The 17,681-nt window shown below is 37.4% G+C and overlaps 3 protein-coding genes across 3 annotated transcripts; 2 read left to right on the top strand and 1 right to left on the bottom strand.

Annotated features, from left to right (window-relative positions):
* On the top strand, positions 3,368 to 8,951 carry LOC109726846 (mitochondrial fission protein ELM1). The gene is made up of 11 exons (XM_020256655.1): positions 3,368 to 3,515; positions 3,674 to 3,945; positions 4,668 to 4,906; positions 5,678 to 5,774; positions 6,209 to 6,358; positions 6,479 to 6,605; positions 7,592 to 7,704; positions 7,793 to 7,856; positions 7,939 to 8,032; positions 8,127 to 8,235; positions 8,533 to 8,951. The coding sequence occupies exons 2-11, from the start codon at positions 3,766 to 3,768 to the stop codon at positions 8,632 to 8,634; spliced, it is 1,275 nt and encodes a 424-aa protein (XP_020112244.1). The 5' UTR covers positions 3,368 to 3,515; positions 3,674 to 3,765; the 3' UTR covers positions 8,635 to 8,951.
* LOC109726196 (glycine-rich RNA-binding protein 4, mitochondrial-like) lies at positions 9,540 to 11,776 on the top strand. Its single transcript, XM_020255681.1, has 4 exons — positions 9,540 to 9,753; positions 11,059 to 11,127; positions 11,215 to 11,321; positions 11,450 to 11,776. Exons 1-4 carry the CDS (start codon positions 9,606 to 9,608, stop codon positions 11,555 to 11,557), a joined length of 432 nt encoding a protein of 143 aa, XP_020111270.1. The 5' UTR covers positions 9,540 to 9,605; the 3' UTR covers positions 11,558 to 11,776.
* Positions 13,516 to 14,731, bottom strand: LOC109726272 (probable F-box protein At1g60180). The gene has a single exon (XM_020255783.1). The coding sequence runs from the start codon at positions 14,586 to 14,588 to the stop codon at positions 13,638 to 13,640; it is 951 nt and encodes a 316-aa protein (XP_020111372.1). The 5' UTR covers positions 14,589 to 14,731; the 3' UTR covers positions 13,516 to 13,637.

Raw genomic sequence — 17,681 nt, 5'->3', positions numbered from 1 at the left:
TAAAAAAAAATACTATCGTAATTCACCACCATTTCTTTTTTTTTTTAATTTATTATCTACAATAATCTAATTATATTTTAAAACAAAATTTATCAGATATTCTAAATGGTGTCACTAAATTTTTGTCGGGTTAAATTAAAAAAAGTAACAAATTGCTATCTAAAGCTTTTACAAAATTACAAATCATAATCTAAACTATGTCATATAAAAAATTAATAATTTAATAAAAAAGCTTAAGTAGAATAATCAATTGTAATAAATTGAATATTTGGATAGCAAATGTAGATATTTTTAATTTTAGTCGACATAATTAAGAATGTGTCAAAATTAGACGATTCCAATAATTTACAGCATAAAAAACCAAATAAGAATTTTTTTATAAAAAATATTATATGTCTTATTATTGGTGATTAATTTATAACTATTTTGAAAAATCCTATCCATTTTTTTTTGGTAATCGACACATGTAAGCATCCACATTATCCAATTTGCAGATGATACCTTCTTCTTCTGTGAGGCGAATAAGAGATTCATGAGAAACCTCCTTTTTCTCTGGCAACTTTTCGAATGGGCTTCTGGAATGAGGATCAACAAAGACAAGACTGAAATTTTTTACTTGGGATCGGTGGAAGGTAAAGCGAACAGGTTAGCGCAAATACTCGGATGCAAACTCGGTACCTTACCTACCAAATACTTGGGGTTGCCACTGACGACCAGACCCCCTTCCAAAGAGGCTTGGAGAGGAATCATCGGCAGGGTCCAAAGCCGAATTGATGGATGGCAAGCGAAGCTACTGTCGCGGGGGGGTAGACTCATTCTGGTTAACGCTGTTCTTACTAACCTACCCATTCATTTCCTCACTGTGTTCCAGACACCCAAATGGGTCGTTAAGCGAATTGAGGCTCTTCGGCGGGATTTCTTTTGGAGAGGTGGTGTCAGTTCGCCTGGAAAGGGTTGCCTTGTGGCTTGGAAGAGTGTCTGCCGGAGTAGGGAGGAAGGTGGGTTAGGCATTCTCGATATAGCTACAATGAACCAAGCACTCCTGGTTAAATGGTGGTGGAAATTCCATACGGCGCCCAACCTTCAGTGGAACAAGTTAATACATGTGTTGTTTTACCGAAGGAGAAGACCGTTGAAGGAGGGGCGGAGCTTCAGACCTTCCTCTTTCTGGTGGAAGGGAGTACTAGGGCAGAAAATGGGGAGTTTCCTACATTTTGGGTAATGGAAAAAGTATTGATTTTTGGGCCGACCGATGGTGTGAGGAAACCACTCTTCTGTCATCCTTTCCCAAGCTATCCTCCCTCCTGACTCATAAAACCTTGTTAATTAGCAAATGCTCCAACGATACTGAATGGTGCTAGAACAAGATTCTACGTGGCGTCAACACTTCAGACCACGGAATTCACCAAAGCATCGCGACACTAAAGGAAAGGATCTCCACCTCCAGAACCGGACAAGGAACGGACAGCGTGTATTGGCGGTGGACATCTCACGGCCGTTTTACTGTGAAATCGACCTATACTATGTTAAGCAACGGCGGAACAAGGGATAACAGGACTTTTGACATCTGGAGACTCTGTATCCCCCTTAAAGTGAAGGTCTTCTGTTGGCTCACGCTCAAGAAAAAGATACCCACCATTGACAACCTGTTAAAAAGAGGATGGACCGGGAATACGAGCTGTGTGCTTTGCGGATCGGAGCCAGAAACGTTTGATCATCTCTTTACACAATGCGCGTTCTTCAGATTCCTCTTGGTTATGTCACTGGAGGAAGTCCATCCAGAAGATTTGGGAGCTGACGTACACCGGATGTGGGATTTATGGAAAGGGCGGAGGGGCTCGGATAACGACCTAACCGGTATCATAGCTTGTTGGTGGGTGATTTGGGAGACTAGGAATGGTGTCATTTTTGCGAAGGCCCAGGCGGATCCGATCCGTGGTACTCATAAGATCAAACACCTGTTAGCTCAGTGGAGTAGTACTGATCTGTAGATCGGTAGATCTGTAGTTAGAACTCGTAGACCGTATAGAGGCATCGACTGTACTTTACTCACAACACCTATTTCCCTGTCTTTTCCTTTTTGTCTCCGTTTGCCTAGAGGCCTTGTTGCCTCACCCATGTAGCTTAATTCACCTCCCGAATGAATGAAGCGGGTAGCATGCTACATTTTCTCAAAAAAAAAAAAAAAAAATATTTTAGAAGCATAGATTCCAATTGCATCACAAGTTGACACATGACGCAATTCCTATCAAAGTTAATAAGTTTTCATTATTATTTTTTTTTCAGAGATAGGTAGTATACTACCCGCTTTATTTATTCAATTTAGAAATAAACTTAGCTAGAAATGTGAATCAACTAGAATTCGAACTTGAGACCTCAGGTACCAACCATCAAACCTTTTGCCACTTGCGCTAGGGACAGTCGGTAAGTTTTGATTAAATTGTTGAAACTAATTACATTATACCTGACATCGAGATATCGATGCCCTGCTTGGAGGAGCTCGTGGGCGACGCGAACCGGAACCGATCTTGGGACTACTGCTTCTGAGCTCAAATCAGAGGCCATCGACATAATCCTAAATAAAAAGAAAACATAAATTTACAAATATTTATAAAAAGTAGTACAAAGGAAGAGTACTAGAAAGGAATATTTTAGGACCCTTTTAGCAAGATATATTGGGTAAAAATATGCGTAGCATATCGGACTCATTTTGGAACAACTACGAAATTTTTAAAATTAAAATTTTTTCTATCTACCATTGCAATTTGTTTAATTTTAACTATTCGACGGTTTTTTTCTTTGTTACAAAATTTGGAAGCATTGTTCATTCAAATTAAATGGTTCTCCAACAAATCATATGAGATGGTAAGTACTGTAAGATAAGTGAAGTATTAGAATTTGCTACCAAAAATTTTATCTAATGGTTCAAATGGAATGAATAAAAGGTTAGGTAGATGTTTCAAACAATATATTCACATTTTTTTTTATGGTAAAACCATCGAGAACTAATCTGAATTTCGGATCATTTTGAGTTGGCTATCCAATCTTTCAAAATTTTGATTTTATNAGGCCTTGTTGCCTCACCCATGTAGCTTAATTCACCTCCCGAATGAATGAAGCGGGTAGCATGCTACCTTTTCTCAAAAAAAAAAAAAAAAAATATTTACATTTTTTATTTTTTAAAATTACAGTAGAAAACATATGCAAATTATTAATTAAAATTTTACATAATTATTAATAAATTTAACAACCTTTTTAATTTATTTTTTTTAAAGTTAATATAAAAAGATAAATAAAAATTAAAAAAGTAAAAAAATAAAAAAAAAAACAATTTTATAGAACTTTTTCCAACTTATAACCATTCTCTTATAACAGAAGAGTAGGCGCCACGCAAGGGCGCAAATTTCCCCTCGCGAACACTGTGGAACCCTCTCTTCTCCATCCTAATCTCTACGAATTGCTCCGAATCTCCGTGACGAATCCTCGCAACGGAGTAGTAATTTGGCTGTGTCAATGTAAGAATCAAATTAAACGAGGAAGAAGCCCTAGTTCATTCATTCGATTTGCTCGATTCCGCAGTGGTTTTTGATTGGTTTTCGCCCCTGATCGAATCGAACGAGGAAGAGATCCTAATCCATGCTATTTGGTCGATTTCGTGGTGGTTTTTGATCAGTTTTCGTCTCCGAGCGAGTCGAACGAGGAAGGAACCCTAATTCATGCGATTTGCTCGATTTCGCCTTGGTTTTTGATTGGTTTTCGTCTCCGATGAGACCCATAAGATTGCCGGAGCCCCCGAGCGGCGCCGTGGGGATGCCGGAGATCTTCGAGGGCGGCGTTAATGTCATAAGAAGAGCCGTCGTGATCGGGAATGGCTTCGCCGGAGCCGAGAACCAGTGCTTCGGATTGGTTCGTGCCCTAGGGCTCGCGGATAAGCAAACGATATACGTGAGTGATCTCAATATTTCCATCATTCCATTTTCTTTGTAGTCATTTAAGTGTTTGATTTGAGTATTTTTTGATAACCTGTGGAAATATTTTCGTATTTCATGGGATTTAAGATGTTATCTTAGTTGTAACTTATGTTTGAGATGATATTTATAAGTAGATGGTTTGATGAAATGAGATTTAGGGATGATGATAGTGCTTGGACTTGCCCTGCTTCACCACTGTTTATGAGGTTTAGGAGTATCAAAAATGTGTTAATTAATTAACACAACTCTTATTTGGAGCAATTCACCCTAGTTATGAATAGTTTTAAGACTATAACCACCTTTTGTTCTCTCATATATGGAAATAGTAGTGAACTCTATTGTGAACTACTTGCTTTATTAGATTTCACGGCGAAAACCAGAAAAGCCCATAAGCAGAAGCAAAGAGTTCATTATACTGCTCACAAATATGTCATAATGCAGGACTACAAAAATAGGCTGCTTATCATTGCTACTTATCTAATGTATGTAGGGGATTAAATCTGAACAACATGTAGACTAGTTGGTTCGAGCTTGACTTGTGTGTGTCTCTGTATCATAGAAACTCTGCAAAATCTTAAAATGTTTATTAGGAAATAAGAGAGATGGAAGGTGAAATGAGAACATAGGTAGAAGCTGAGTGGTTGTTTGCATTTAGCCTTGCTAAAATGATAGACTAATCCTTTATGATGCTTGCAGCGTGTTACTAGACCGAGAGGAGGGATCAATGAGTATCTCCATTGGCTCCCAGTGTCTCTCCACAAAATAGTAGACATTCTGATCAGACAGATATTTGGCAACTCTAGATTTGGGACGGTGCTTCATGGGAAGAAATTGGTGCCGTTTCCTATTCGAAATGGTGGAAATGTCGGTTTGTCATCCATCTTAGAAGCCGATGCCAAAAAGATTGCGGCCATTGCTCGTGAAACTTTTGATAAGTAAGAACATTCTCACTGGTAGTCGTATATTTCTTCCATTCTTGTTTTTAATTAATTTTGATTTACTTTACTGGTTTTTGTCCATGCATTTACTTGTTTTAGAGGTAGTGATGGAAGTGCTGATGCTTGGTTAAACTTTTTTGGCATAGTTGTCTTCATTTGAGTTCCAGCAGGTCCTTGAACTAATCCATTGTCTTCTTTTATGGTTAAGTGATGACTTCTAGATGTATCTTTCTCAGAGATGTTATGAACTCCCAATCTTTCTCTGCAGCCTTTCTGTTTTCATTCATAATTTTCGTATACTAACTCTTTGTCAATCGATTATGCAACTACATCCCTTTGATTTTTATATGCAGCATAAATTAATTTTATTTCTTTGTTGCCAAATCTAACACGAGGTTGCTTAACTGCACATGTCAATCACTAGGGCAGGAAGATAGATTAGTTTTGGTAAATCTGCATGCTTTTTGCATAAGTTCAATCATCTTTCCCATACCTAATTTGATTTGGCATGTGATCTAGTGAATTAGTAATAAACGAGAGCAATCATCGAAGAGTGTTGAAAAATTGCATGTTGTGAAGAATGTTCATGCATAACTTCTGGTTGTCTATCATACGTGGATCTTATAATGTATAATTAGTTAACTACCTTCAATTTATTGTCCGTAGTACATGCGAGAATCTCTTAACTTGTACTTTCATTTTGTCCTCCTTAAAATTTGAAAATTTTCTGAATCATGAATTAAAATGACAGTTAAATTTTGCTTTCAGGGAAGGCCCCACCTTAGTAGTTGCTTGTGGTAGGGATACCATCTCATTAGCGAGTTCAGTAAGACGTTTAGCTTTGGAAAATGTCTTTGTCGTTCAGGTATATGAATGGGAAATTTTACATACATATATATATATATATATATATATATATATATATATATATATCCCTGCAAAACTATCTATTTGCATATATCCCTGCAGAATGTGAGTGTTCCCTATGACCCTATATGACCTAAAGCTTAATTAGTCGCATATATATGTCCTTGTGCTGACAACAGTGACCTTCTTAGAGAAACCTTTTCTGAATGTTCCATCACTTGCATGGCTTGCCAACCTCAGAGAAGGTTACTTTTATACGGAACTACACTTTGCAGGGATATGTATAGAGAAATACATTTTGTTGGGTATATCTATAAATGGAGGATTATGTGGGGATTAATGGATAAAGGCCTCTATAAATTATTATCCTGTATGTTATAGCAAACTAGATGTTGCTAATTTCTAATGCATGCCTTCTTTACCATGTTTCAGATACAGCATCCTAGGTCGCGTCTCGACAGATTTGACTTGGTAGTGACTCCCCGCCATGATTACTATGCTCTGACCGCCAGTGGACAGCAAGAGATCCCTCGATTTTTCCGTAGATGGGTAACTCCACGAGAACCACCGGGCAGGAATGTGGTATGTTTTTTTTTTCCCCTATAGGTGAACCAAGCTTGTGAAAAAACACCTTTTAATGGGGCACTGTTGCAAGTGTTGTAAAATCATTGTGCTTGCACTGCTGATGCTACAATATTTCAGGTTCTTACTGTAGGAGCACTACATCAGGCTGATTCTGCTGCACTCCGTATTGCTGCTAATGCATGGCATGATGAGTTGGCCCCTCTCCCAAAGCCGTTACTAGTTATAAACATTGGAGGACCTACAAGTAATTTTCTTGTTTCCAATAAATTCTTCTTTATTTATTTCTTTTTCCCCCTCTGTGTTTATTGAGCTTTCTATTAAATAAACTTTTGCTATTTCAGGACAGACCTTTAATATTTGCAATGAGCCAACTGTGAAGTAACTTTTGTTACATGCTACTCTTCAAATAGTAGTTTGTCATGTCGTTAAATTTTGCATGATACTTGTTCAGTGAATTGACAATAATTAGGAAGTCTGAGAGCAAATAGCTTTCTGTTACCAGTTTGGAGAGTGAAAAGTATTATTTCTTTGCCTATTTACACCATATAGATAGTTGATTTCCTATGGAAATTTTGTTAAATCCTGATTCCCAGGAGGTTGTTGTAATTTATCTATGAACTTCGACATTAGTTCTGTAGTAGTTTACTTCAAGTTGACATATTTCTAATATAAAATAGTAGCCAATTAGTGAATATGATATCAACTAAAAGAGATTCGCAAGCATAATGAAAGTGAGAAAGCTTGTTGCATCATTCTGTTGTCTGGCTATATGTTGAATTTCAACTGTCTAAGACATCCTGATTCATCTTTTTTGCGTAATAACTATGTTCAGTAAATAATAGTAGTTATTGCTCTATCCCAATTTCGTTGCATGATAACTATGAAAGCAATACTTGAAGATCTTTGAGAACCATGAAACTTAAAGGTCTGGTTGTTTAGACCTCTTATTAATACTGGAACTCATAGTTAAAACATGAAATAGCTTGGCTCTTATAATGATATTTTGGTATTAATGTTGTGCCACATGAGTTTCAATATCTATGGCCCATTGGAGTAAGTCTTATTCAGTTATTTGGACGCTATTGAAAGTATAATATAATCTGGCAATTGAACGAACCATCCACCCCCTTTTTTCTTCATTGGCTTCTTCAGTGGTTAGTCGTAGTCATTTCTCTTTTTCTCTTGGGCGCCCTTAAGTTCTTTAACACTTGATATGCATTTCTGTTCCAGGGAATTGTAGATATGGTGCAGACCTTGCCAAACAGTTGGTTATCTCACTACACAATGTGCTAACAACCTGTGGAAGTGTGAGAATTTCATTCTCTAGGAGGACTCCGCAAAAGGTTTGAAGTACTTTTGTTTCATCTGTTCTTTCCTTTTTGTGTACTGACATTTTTCCAGAGATGAAATGGGCTTATTTTTTTATTACAGGTGTCTGATATAATAGTGAAAGAACTTGGTAGTCATCCCAAGATTTATATTTGGGATGGAAGAGGTAATTTAAAAGAGCGGTGGCAAAATTAGTTTGAAATTTAAAATATGGAAATATAATAGGCGATCTGCTCTTCTTTGTGCAGATCCTAATCCTCACATGGGGCATCTTGCGTGGGCTGATGCATTCATTATAACTGCAGATTCTATCAGTATGTTGAGCGAGGCTTGCAGCACGGGGTATTAGAGAAAACTGTTGTTTCGCCCATGAAAAAAATTAACCACTGCACTTTAGGATTTCTCGTCATTAAACCTTTTCATGTCTTTATTGTAGGAAACCTGTTTATGTGATCGGAACTGAACATTGCAAGTGGAAATTCTCGGCCTTTCACAAGACTCTACGCGACCGAGGGGTAGTCCGTCCATTCACCGGTTTGGAGGATGTAAGGAGTCATTAAATCCTTTTTCTCATTGTTTCGTCCTCCCATTGCATTTTAGATTTCATTAGGAGAGTTGACGAAGATTTGGATGCTCAAGCAAAGTTGCATGAGAAAGAAGTTCAATAGCTCTAATTTGAGTTTTTTTTAGCCGCTCGCGCTAATGCATGTTCCAAACCTGCTTGAGAGGGCTAGATGCTGCCCTTTTTTTACTTTTCTTTTCTCGGTTATTATATTTAGATTGGTATAATGCATGCCGCTAAAATTTTAATCTCTCTTTTCTTTTCTTTTTTTTTTCCATAGATTTCAAATAGCTGGAGCTACCCTCCCCTGAATGACGCAGCTGAAGCTGCTATACGGGTTCGTGAATTACTCGCAGAACGAGGATGGTCGCTGGGACGCTAATAGTCGAAAACAGAAACTTAAGATGAGATGAGAAAAACTGTTTTTTTTCTTTTTTTTTCTTTTTTTTTTTTCCCCAGGGTGTGGAGATTAGGTCCTATACCTTTTTTGAGTTTCTAATATAAATTTGTATTCAGGTTGTATTGTTTTTGAGATGCAAAAAATAGTATGGTTTGATGCCAAGTTTTGATTGGCTAAATACGGATTTTTAGTTGAATTTTTGTAATTACTCAAAATTTACTTCACCTTGCAGGCGAAAGTGAAACTGTAGTAACAATTTTGCTTTTGAGTTATGATCGACTATGCAGGTTTTCAGTTTATGTTGTATTTATTTATTTATTAATTCCTTTTCTTTTACCACAGTAGTACTTTTACCCGCAATACTATAGTTTGAATGGCATAATTCAAACCGTTCGCATGGCCACTTCAACTCTTAATTATTTTGACTGTAGTTGTGTGGGGTATAAAATAAAAATGCTGTTCAAGTTTAATGACTACCTTATTAGCTGTTAAGGGACATGCGAATTCCTTCGCCAAAAGCAATTAGAGTAATCATTAAAACTTGATGAAGGTTATAGTTTACTTGATTAAACTAGCTAAAAATCAAATCATTCGAAAGTAGAGAATTTCTTTTTTTCTTTTAATAAGTGGGATTCTATTTCCAGTGCCTACAATTGAGATTTGAGGGGGTCTCATTTTATTCACCCCGAAAAAAAAAAAAAAAATCAGGTACACTCAAATGATCCCTTTCGTGGACCGGGCCACCACGGATTTAACTAATAATGTTCATCTTCCTGGACCCGGTGCACCATAATGGGCCTAAGTGATCCATCCACGTGAACCGGCCCATTATAAATGAACCGGCTCAAATGCTTCTCTCACTCTCTCTCTCTCTGTATCTATATATATACCTCATAACTCTTACGGAGAGGAGGGAGAAAACCCAACCTCTTCCACACCATCGAGCTCAAACCATGGCGGCTTTCCGAGAGGCGTGGCGCCTGTTGCGCGTCGGGAGCACTCGTCTCCCCCTCCTCCGAAACCCTAACCCTAACCCTAGACCTCTTCTCCCCTTCCAACTCGTCTCCTCCAGAGGCATCGCCCACAAGCTCTTCGTCGGAGGTAACAGGCTCATCTACCATAAGCTGTTATCGGCCTCTGTTTAGTTTTTGGGATTGTGAGCTTCGTACAAGGTAGTATTTGTGATGTTCCATTGCTCAAAGAAGTTGAATTAGTTCTTTATTAAGCTTTCAGTGAGCTGGTTGGGTTTTGTGGAAACGGCGCAGTTGTTGTTCGACGATTTGCTTGAGTGGATTATGATGCATTTTGAATTGATTTAGAACCTATTATTTGAAATATTACTGATATGATGTGTGAATTATTATTTATTGTTGCCAGAAAATGTTGCTGAATTATGTAGTACTTGAATCAAATGATATGTTGAATTCGTCCCTCAAGTTGGATTAATTTAGTATATGTCGAGGTCATTGGTACTTAGAATTGGATAAGATTGGATAAGCCAAGAGAATAATGTTGTGGGAGAAGGGTTAGCGACTCAGACCTGTTTAATCCCAACCTCTTGGGTGCGATTCGATAATCCCATTGTAGTGGTATTTTGAATCCAACCGGATTATGTAATCCCCACGTTTCACAACCTTTGACACCTCCAAGTCACTAAACCATTCTTCTTCCTTTACATTGCTTTATCGTCTATTGTGTCAAACAGACCCGTAAAGTATAATCACTTATTTAAGTTGTTGGAAATAGTTATGACGCATAAAGTATAATCACTTATTTAAGTTGTTGGAAATAGTTATGTGATAAATTGCCTATTCTATATGATGTGTATTGTTGGATTTAGAGGGCAGCGGAAACTTACAAACACATGACAACATGTATAATATGAAAAAGGGACACAGTTAAATACGGTTCAAATAGAGAAGAACTTTGCAATGCGAGGTTCAAACAAGATGTTTAAGTGAGTTTGACCTTTTTCTGTTTGCCAAACTATAATAATCTCCCTGTAAAGCTTTGACTTATATATATAATTGTTTAACCGTATGCCTTTCGTTCATTTTCTTAGTTCATTTGTAGTGTTTCCATTCTCTTGTTTTTGTTCTTTTATTATTCACAGTTTATTCTGGAAAAAATAAGTCCCGTAACAGGAAGAAGTTATGTGGATGAAATGATATCTTTAGTTATATTTTCGAGTTTATGTATATCGGCACTGCCAGTTCTTGCTTCTACAAGTTATATATGATGGAAGATCCGGTTTTGATAAACCTGAAATTACATTAAAAGCAGATGAACATAAACCTAGTTCGCCGTGGTCTTTTTTTTTTTTTTTTTTCTGATGTATTTTACCTTGATTAGTTTATTCTGTACATCTTGACATTGCCTTTTAGCTGCTGTTTGGAAATACTGCAGGGCTCTCATTCTACACAACCGAAGATGGCTTATCTGAAGCTTTCTCACAGTGCGGCCAAGTGATTGAAGGTTTTTTCCTTTATCCAATAACCTTTAAGCATTTTTCTTGCCCATGTAAATTTGTTATAAAGGCATGATATAATCATTTCTTTACAGCCACAATAATCATGGATAAAGCTACTGAGAGGTCAAAAGGATTTGGCTTTGTGACATTTGCGTCAGAGGATGAAGCCCAAAAAGCGCTTACCGAAATGAATGGCAAGGTGCGAATTTTTTTATTGAGAACAAAAATACTATCAATAGGTTTGAATAGAACTAACAAAATTTCTAGTAAAACTATTGTCTAAGATAGCTTTGAATAGGGCTTATTACTAATAACTTGTTTCAACAGGTGTTAAATGGACGAGTAATTTTTGTTGACAATGCAAAAGCCAAGCCAACATACGATAATGCTCGACCAATTGCAAGAGGCCCGCCTGAGCCAAATAGGGGTAACTGAGGTTTCTTCTTGATATTTGTTTTTTCTGTATAATTGAAGAATTAAATCTACTTAGAAGAAGCAAAACTGGGAATCTCCTATACACATATGTTTGTAACCAGAATTTCTTTTCTGGACATTGAGGTTCTGGAAAAATCAAATAAACTACTTTCTATTTTCTTTTGTAATGCCTTGTGGTAGTCCCTGAACTTCTAGCCAGGTTTCACTTTGGTCCTCAAACTTTTTCTTAGAGAGAAAGATAGTATACTACCCGCTTCGCTTATTTTTTTTAGGAATAAACTTAGTTGAAAATGTGAAGTAATTAGGCTTCAAACTTGGCACCTCGGGTATCAATCATTTTGCAATGTGAAGTAATGAAGATGAAATTGGGAATATATACATTTTGCAATGTTTTGTAGTTTGTGAAGCCTAAAGAGACTTGAACCTTTCTTCCATACACCTGCCTAAAGAGACTGGAACCTTCTTTCCTCTCATCTTTAGCCAGGTTCAGAATATGTTTAATTCCAACTTTTGTCTATTGCTGGCCAAGTCCACAAACATTTAATGGGCTTGGAAGTCCAAAAAGAGTTTCTTGGTGTATTGTTGGCCTCCTGTGACCAGGTACACATGCCACCCTCCATTCAATTATACCTTTCTTAGATTTTAAAAAAATATTTTATTGAAAAAAGAAATTTTGGCTTAATTTGTTAAGATTAAAAATGCCAATGTAGGAGATCCAATCCGTCTTTGAAATGGTGCCAAAACGGCCTAGAAATAATAGGCTTAGATATCATTATATTTGGTCTCCAAAATTCTCTTGGCATTTTAACTGGAGCCTTTTAACCTGCACTGAAACCAAAGTGAACCATTCACTGGGTGTTTGGTTATCCGAAAAAATTTTAAAAATATTTTTTTGACTAGAAAAATATTTTCTATCTGTTTGATTTTTTTTTTAAAAAATAGCTTTTTTAAAATATTTTTTCTAAATTTTCTAAATTTCATAAAATTTTTGTATTTCAGAAAAATACCTTTTTAACGATTTTTTGAGAAACCAAACACTCTTTTAATCGACGTACATCTTACAGATTGTATACATGTTCTTATTTTTTTTTTCTTTTTTTTTAAAAATGAAACAAACCACCCGCTCCATTCATTAAAAATGTGAACTTAGCTGTATGGGTGAGACAACAAGCTCTAGGGCGGTGAAGAACAGGTCACGGATGAAAAAAAAAAAAAAAAAAAAAAAAAAAAAAAAAAAAAAAAAAACACTAGTGTTCCTATTGTTTGTAGTGGTCCTATTCTTGAGGAATCAACTAGTGACGTATTTAGTCTTCAACCCTTTGAACTTCTGTAGAGGAGAGAGAGAGAGAGAGAGAGAGAGAGAGGATCACATTGTGGATGGTTTTATTAATCGAATAACTTTTATAAATTTAATTGAACTTTGTTTTACTGCAATACTTATTAAACTTGATCACTAACGTCTAAATTTGTTCAAATTCTACAAATCCAATGTGTGCCAATAAAACTGAATCTGTTAAACAACACCATCCATTCATTATCGACAAACTTAACAAGGGATACTGTTACCGATGAATTGGTCTTGACATTTTATAGTCGTTCTCATCAAGCATTAATCAATACCGTTGAATGTATAACAATACAAATTAGTCAACTATCAATCCGGTGCAGCTACAGCGAACTTGTTATGTAAACACCGCAATCTTTGCATACATCCTAACCTTCGTACATCACTTTCCAAAGATTAGGTAACGAATCAACGTATAAATAAATGTATAAATAAATTTGCAAATAAATAAATAATTTTTTGTACTGATTAAGGTTTCGTTTGGGATTACGGAAAGATTACGTTACGTGTCTGTTTGTTTCCATATGTAATATTGCGTTCGCGATAAGTCGCGATAAGTCGATTAGGATATATTTTTCACGGTCCCATCGAAGAACACAGAAACATCTTCCTATATACTTTTTCCTGAATTTTATTTTATCTAATAACGTTAGATAAATCTCAATACCAAACTAAGACTAAGTATAACTAATCTCCAAATTATACCCCACTCGGACCGGCCCGGTCCGGTCCGATTCACCTGAGAAGCGCGGTTAACACGATGGCCAAAAAAACCGCGGCCCCAACCGCGCTGCAGCAAAAGTCGAGGAGAAGCTCTTTTCGCGCCTCCGCGGCTTTTCGATTCCGCTTCCGCTTCACGAACTCGTCGTATCGCCGCTTCGCCTCCTCCTCCTCTTCTCCTCCTCCGCTCCTCCTCCTCCTCCTCTCCCCCTCCATTAAACCCCTCAGAATCACCAAACTGTCCCCGCCGCACACCGCGGCCCCGTCCGCGTCCCCCACGCGGAGGCTCACCTCGCGCACGTGCCCCGTCTCCTCCCCGAGCGTGACCGTCGCCTCTATGAGGAACTCCCCCGCCACGGTCGCGTACCGGATTAGGGTTTCGCCCGTGTACCAGTGGCGGCCCACGGCGACGGGGCGGCGGCTCGAGAGGTTCACCGCGCGCCCCCGCGCCGGGTCGATCAGGATCCAGCTCAGCTCCAGCTCCGCCGCCGGGCACGCCGCCGCCGCCGCCGGAGGCGGCGGCGGGGACTTGCGGTCGAGGGCGTCGATGCGGAAGGGGGAGCCGAGGAACCAGGGGGAGGAGGCGTCGGTGGCGACGACGCGGGAGAGGAGCGGGGCGCCCCCGCGGTAGAGATCGACGGCGGAGATGAGCTCGCGGGGGGGAGGGGGGGCGGGTCCGAGGAGGAGCGGCGGCGACGAGGGTTTGGGGACGGGGAACGGGGACGCGTCGGAGAAGAGGCGGCGGGGCGAGGCGGCGGCGGCGGCGGAGAGGAGGCCGGGGTGGCGGAGGGAGGGCCACGTGGCGAGGCAGAGGTCGCGCCACAGCGCGGGGTCGGAGGCTAGCTCGCGGAGCCGCGCCGAGGCGCAGCTCGCCGCCGCGAGCGCCGCCCCGTCGAGTCGCCGGAGCGCGAGCGCCACCACGTCCGGGTGGAGCTCCTCGATGCTCCTCGCGGATCCGAGCGCCATTGAAGAGGTACGCTCTAGGGTTTCGAAGCACCTTTCTCTTCTAACTAGGGTTTGGATCAATCGATCGATCGACGGGTTTCGTAGGGAGCTTCACGACGATATATTGGAGAGAACAGCGTGAGGTGTTTTATAGGTACATAATAATGGTGGGGAAAGGAGAAAGAAGGGTTCAATTTCAAACTGAGGCTGCTATAGCAGGGATTGGTGTATAAAATAAATGACCTTACTTTGGGGTTTTAATTACGGGAGTACCACTGCGTTTGGATTGGGATAGTGCACGGTGGGGATTGGGGGACATAATAATAATACTGTGTAATATAATATATATGGTCGGAGATATTCGGTGGACCCAGTGCGCAAAATTTTTCTATAAATTAAATACATGTAAATTTTGATGAGGTAGTGTTGTTGGGGAAGGGGAGGGGCATTTTGATTTACTGAATAGCGCGAGAATTGTGTTAGTTATGTTAATTTAAAAGGCCAATTGCTTATACGTTTCTAAACAAATTTCGACTATTTTATCTATCTAGCATATAGTTAGACTCTGTTAGTTATCTCTTAGGAGTGACCGTTATTTTACTATAAAATTATTATTTTATCATTTCAAATATATCTTTTACTGTCACTAATTTTTTTTTATTTGATTTTAAGTTAGGTATAAAAAAGTTATTTTGACTTTTTTAAAGTCCGGTAAAAATCTAATTCGGATTTAATCCGAGATAGCTTAATCGGTACCAATAGCGGAGATTTTTGAATAATGAAGAAATATACAAGAAGAATATTAGACAGAAAAAAAAAAGTAAAAATAAATAAGATATTTCAGAAGTATTGAGAGGTATATAGGTAACTATTCATAATTTAAAATACAACTGAATGTTTAGGCAGAACATTGTATTGTTATTATTTGTTTCATCTTATGCCATTTGGTGTAATTTTTGGGTTAGATTTTCGACATGCTCATTTAGTTAGGTTTCTTAATGTCTACATTTTCTCTTTTTTTTCTGGTCTTGTCGTACCATGGAGCTGAAATCCGCCACCGGTAATTTCACCAAATTTTATCGTCCGTCAATTGATCTGATAGCAGAGCTTCATTGTATTTTTAGGGGAAAACTTCAAAAACCCTCTATGTGGTTTCGTAGTTTCTCGCTTTGCTCCCCTGTGGTTTAAAATATATCAATTTGCCCCCATGTGGTTTTTTTTTTTTCTTTTTCTTATCAATTTCATTATTTTTTTTTCTTAAATCAGTGATAAAGTTAAAATTAACGGGTATTAAAGTAAATATTTGATAAATCTAGATGGATATCTGAAGTTTTTTGTATATAATTTAATAAAATATTAACGAAAAAGCTACCGAAAAGATAAAAATGAAACCACAAGAGGGCAAATTGATACATTTTAAATCACAGGGGGACAAAATGAGAAACTACGAAACTACACGGGGTTTTTTTAAGTTTTCCCTATTTTTAGTTGAATAATTTTGCCTAGTGTGATGAAAATTCTGTGCATTCGGTCTACAGAGAATCTGAGTCCTCAAATGTGAGATTAGTTTGATTAATATTAATTAACAGCTGTTGGGAGGTGCACATGGTTAATTGACTAATTCAACTCAGTAGAGTTATATTTAGCCAAGTTATTAGTACATTTCTAGCTGTAATGAATTTAGTCACTTCAAGTTTTTTTTTTTTTTAATTCTTTTCTTTTTCCATGAGTTTTGACTTTTGAGTGTCCTCCCAGTACGTAACGGTATAGAAAGGGGTCTTTGGATGGTTATATATTTGATTAATTATTTGGTGAGTGATTAGGACATTAGCCTCGTATGTGACGTGTGTATACATCTGTTTTGATAGCTATTTGTGAAGAAATAGTTATTTAGATTATGTGATGTGTTCTTTTGTTGATAGTTAGGGAAAATGTGATCGAGTATATTTGTTAGAAATAAAAAAAACTTGATCAGTTGCGTCCATCTCAACATTTTTTTTTGTTTTTTTTGAGAGAAATGCTATCTATTTTATTTATTTTATTTAAAAATAAACTTGGCTGAAAATATGAATCAACTAGAATTCAAACTTGGATCTCGGATACCAACCACCAAATCCATCTCAACATTTTGATTAGATAGAAGTGTTAGATATATAAATGGCACACACAATTACAAGTAGAAGCTACCCATATTTTTTAGTCGTTTGACATTTGTAATCTTATATTGGATAGAAAAAAAAATTTGCATATATGAAAAGTAGACACTTCAATTTTAAAAACTTTAATTTAAATATTTTAGGCTCATAGTTTGGATCTAATAAATTATTAGTACTAGTGAACTATATTATTACAATATGTGTAATTTGCTGTTAAAAAGTTCAAATCTCATAAAAACTATATTTTGGTAGGGAAAAAAAAAATCCTCAAATTAGAATTATGTTTCTTTCATGATCGGCCCACTATCTAAAAGTCTTTCCTTGATTCATGTGACTTAATTTAGAGCATCAATCGGTCAAAAATTATGTCCTTGTTACGATATCAATTAACATAATTTTTTAGGAGATTTAAAATCGACGTCATAGTTATAGATGTGCATTGCTGACCACTTAATCGATTTGATCCATTATGTGGCTAAGGAGAATACACGTAAACACTGATCTTACTGAAGCATTATGAATTAAACTGATTATTTCACCAGAAGTTTTTAATTTATTATGGAATAAATTATTTTTAGTGATTTAAACCTTTAAACAAGCATTTACTTTTTTGACAACATGCACTAATGTGTAATTGTCGCGCTCTATGCCAGTTGGTGCTATTAGCTCCTTTGCAAATATGCAAAATAGGAAATAAATAAATAAATAAATAAATATATATATATATATATAGAGAGAGAGAGAGAGAGAGAGTTGAACTGAAATACTATCAATAGTATATGAGCTCTTTTCCTATCGATTTTTTAACTGTTAAATTTATATTTTAATCAATTTCATCCTTTCATACTATTCAACTAATTACCTAATCAGCCAGCCTTAGGGGACGACCACTAAATTTTAGGGAATCACTATCATCCTAGCCTATAAATTTATTCCAAGAGTTGAAAATTCTTTCTTC

This window comes from Ananas comosus, linkage group 21, assembly GCF_001540865.1.
Source record: "Ananas comosus cultivar F153 linkage group 21, ASM154086v1, whole genome shotgun sequence".
Taxonomy (NCBI): domain Eukaryota; kingdom Viridiplantae; phylum Streptophyta; class Magnoliopsida; order Poales; family Bromeliaceae; genus Ananas; species Ananas comosus.
The sequence above is the reverse complement of the archived record's forward strand: the minus strand, read 5'-3'. Positions and strand labels throughout refer to the sequence as shown.

What these genes read in the sequence shown, in the direction of transcription:
- LOC109726846 (XM_020256655.1), top strand. Translation starts at nt 3,766, where the DNA reads ATGAGACCCATAAGATTGCCGGAGCCCCCGAGCGGCGCCGTGGGGATG. An exon ending in AACCACCGGGCAGGAATGTG is followed by an intron (nt 6,359 to 6,478) that starts GTATGTTTTTTT and finishes ACAATATTTCAG; the next exon opens with GTTCTTACTGTAGGAGCACT. An exon ending in TTATATTTGGGATGGAAGAG is followed by an intron (nt 7,857 to 7,938) that starts GTAATTTAAAAG and finishes TTCTTTGTGCAG; the next exon opens with ATCCTAATCCTCACATGGGG.
- LOC109726196 (XM_020255681.1), top strand. Translation starts at nt 9,606, where the DNA reads ATGGCGGCTTTCCGAGAGGCGTGGCGCCTGTTGCGCGTCGGGAGCACT. An exon ending in GTGCGGCCAAGTGATTGAAG is followed by an intron (nt 11,128 to 11,214) that starts GTTTTTTCCTTT and finishes ATTTCTTTACAG; the next exon opens with CCACAATAATCATGGATAAA. An exon ending in TTACCGAAATGAATGGCAAG is followed by an intron (nt 11,322 to 11,449) that starts GTGCGAATTTTT and finishes TTGTTTCAACAG; the next exon opens with GTGTTAAATGGACGAGTAAT.
- LOC109726272 (XM_020255783.1), bottom strand. Translation starts at nt 14,588, where the DNA reads ATGGCGCTCGGATCCGCGAGGAGCATCGAGGAGCTCCACCCGGACGTG.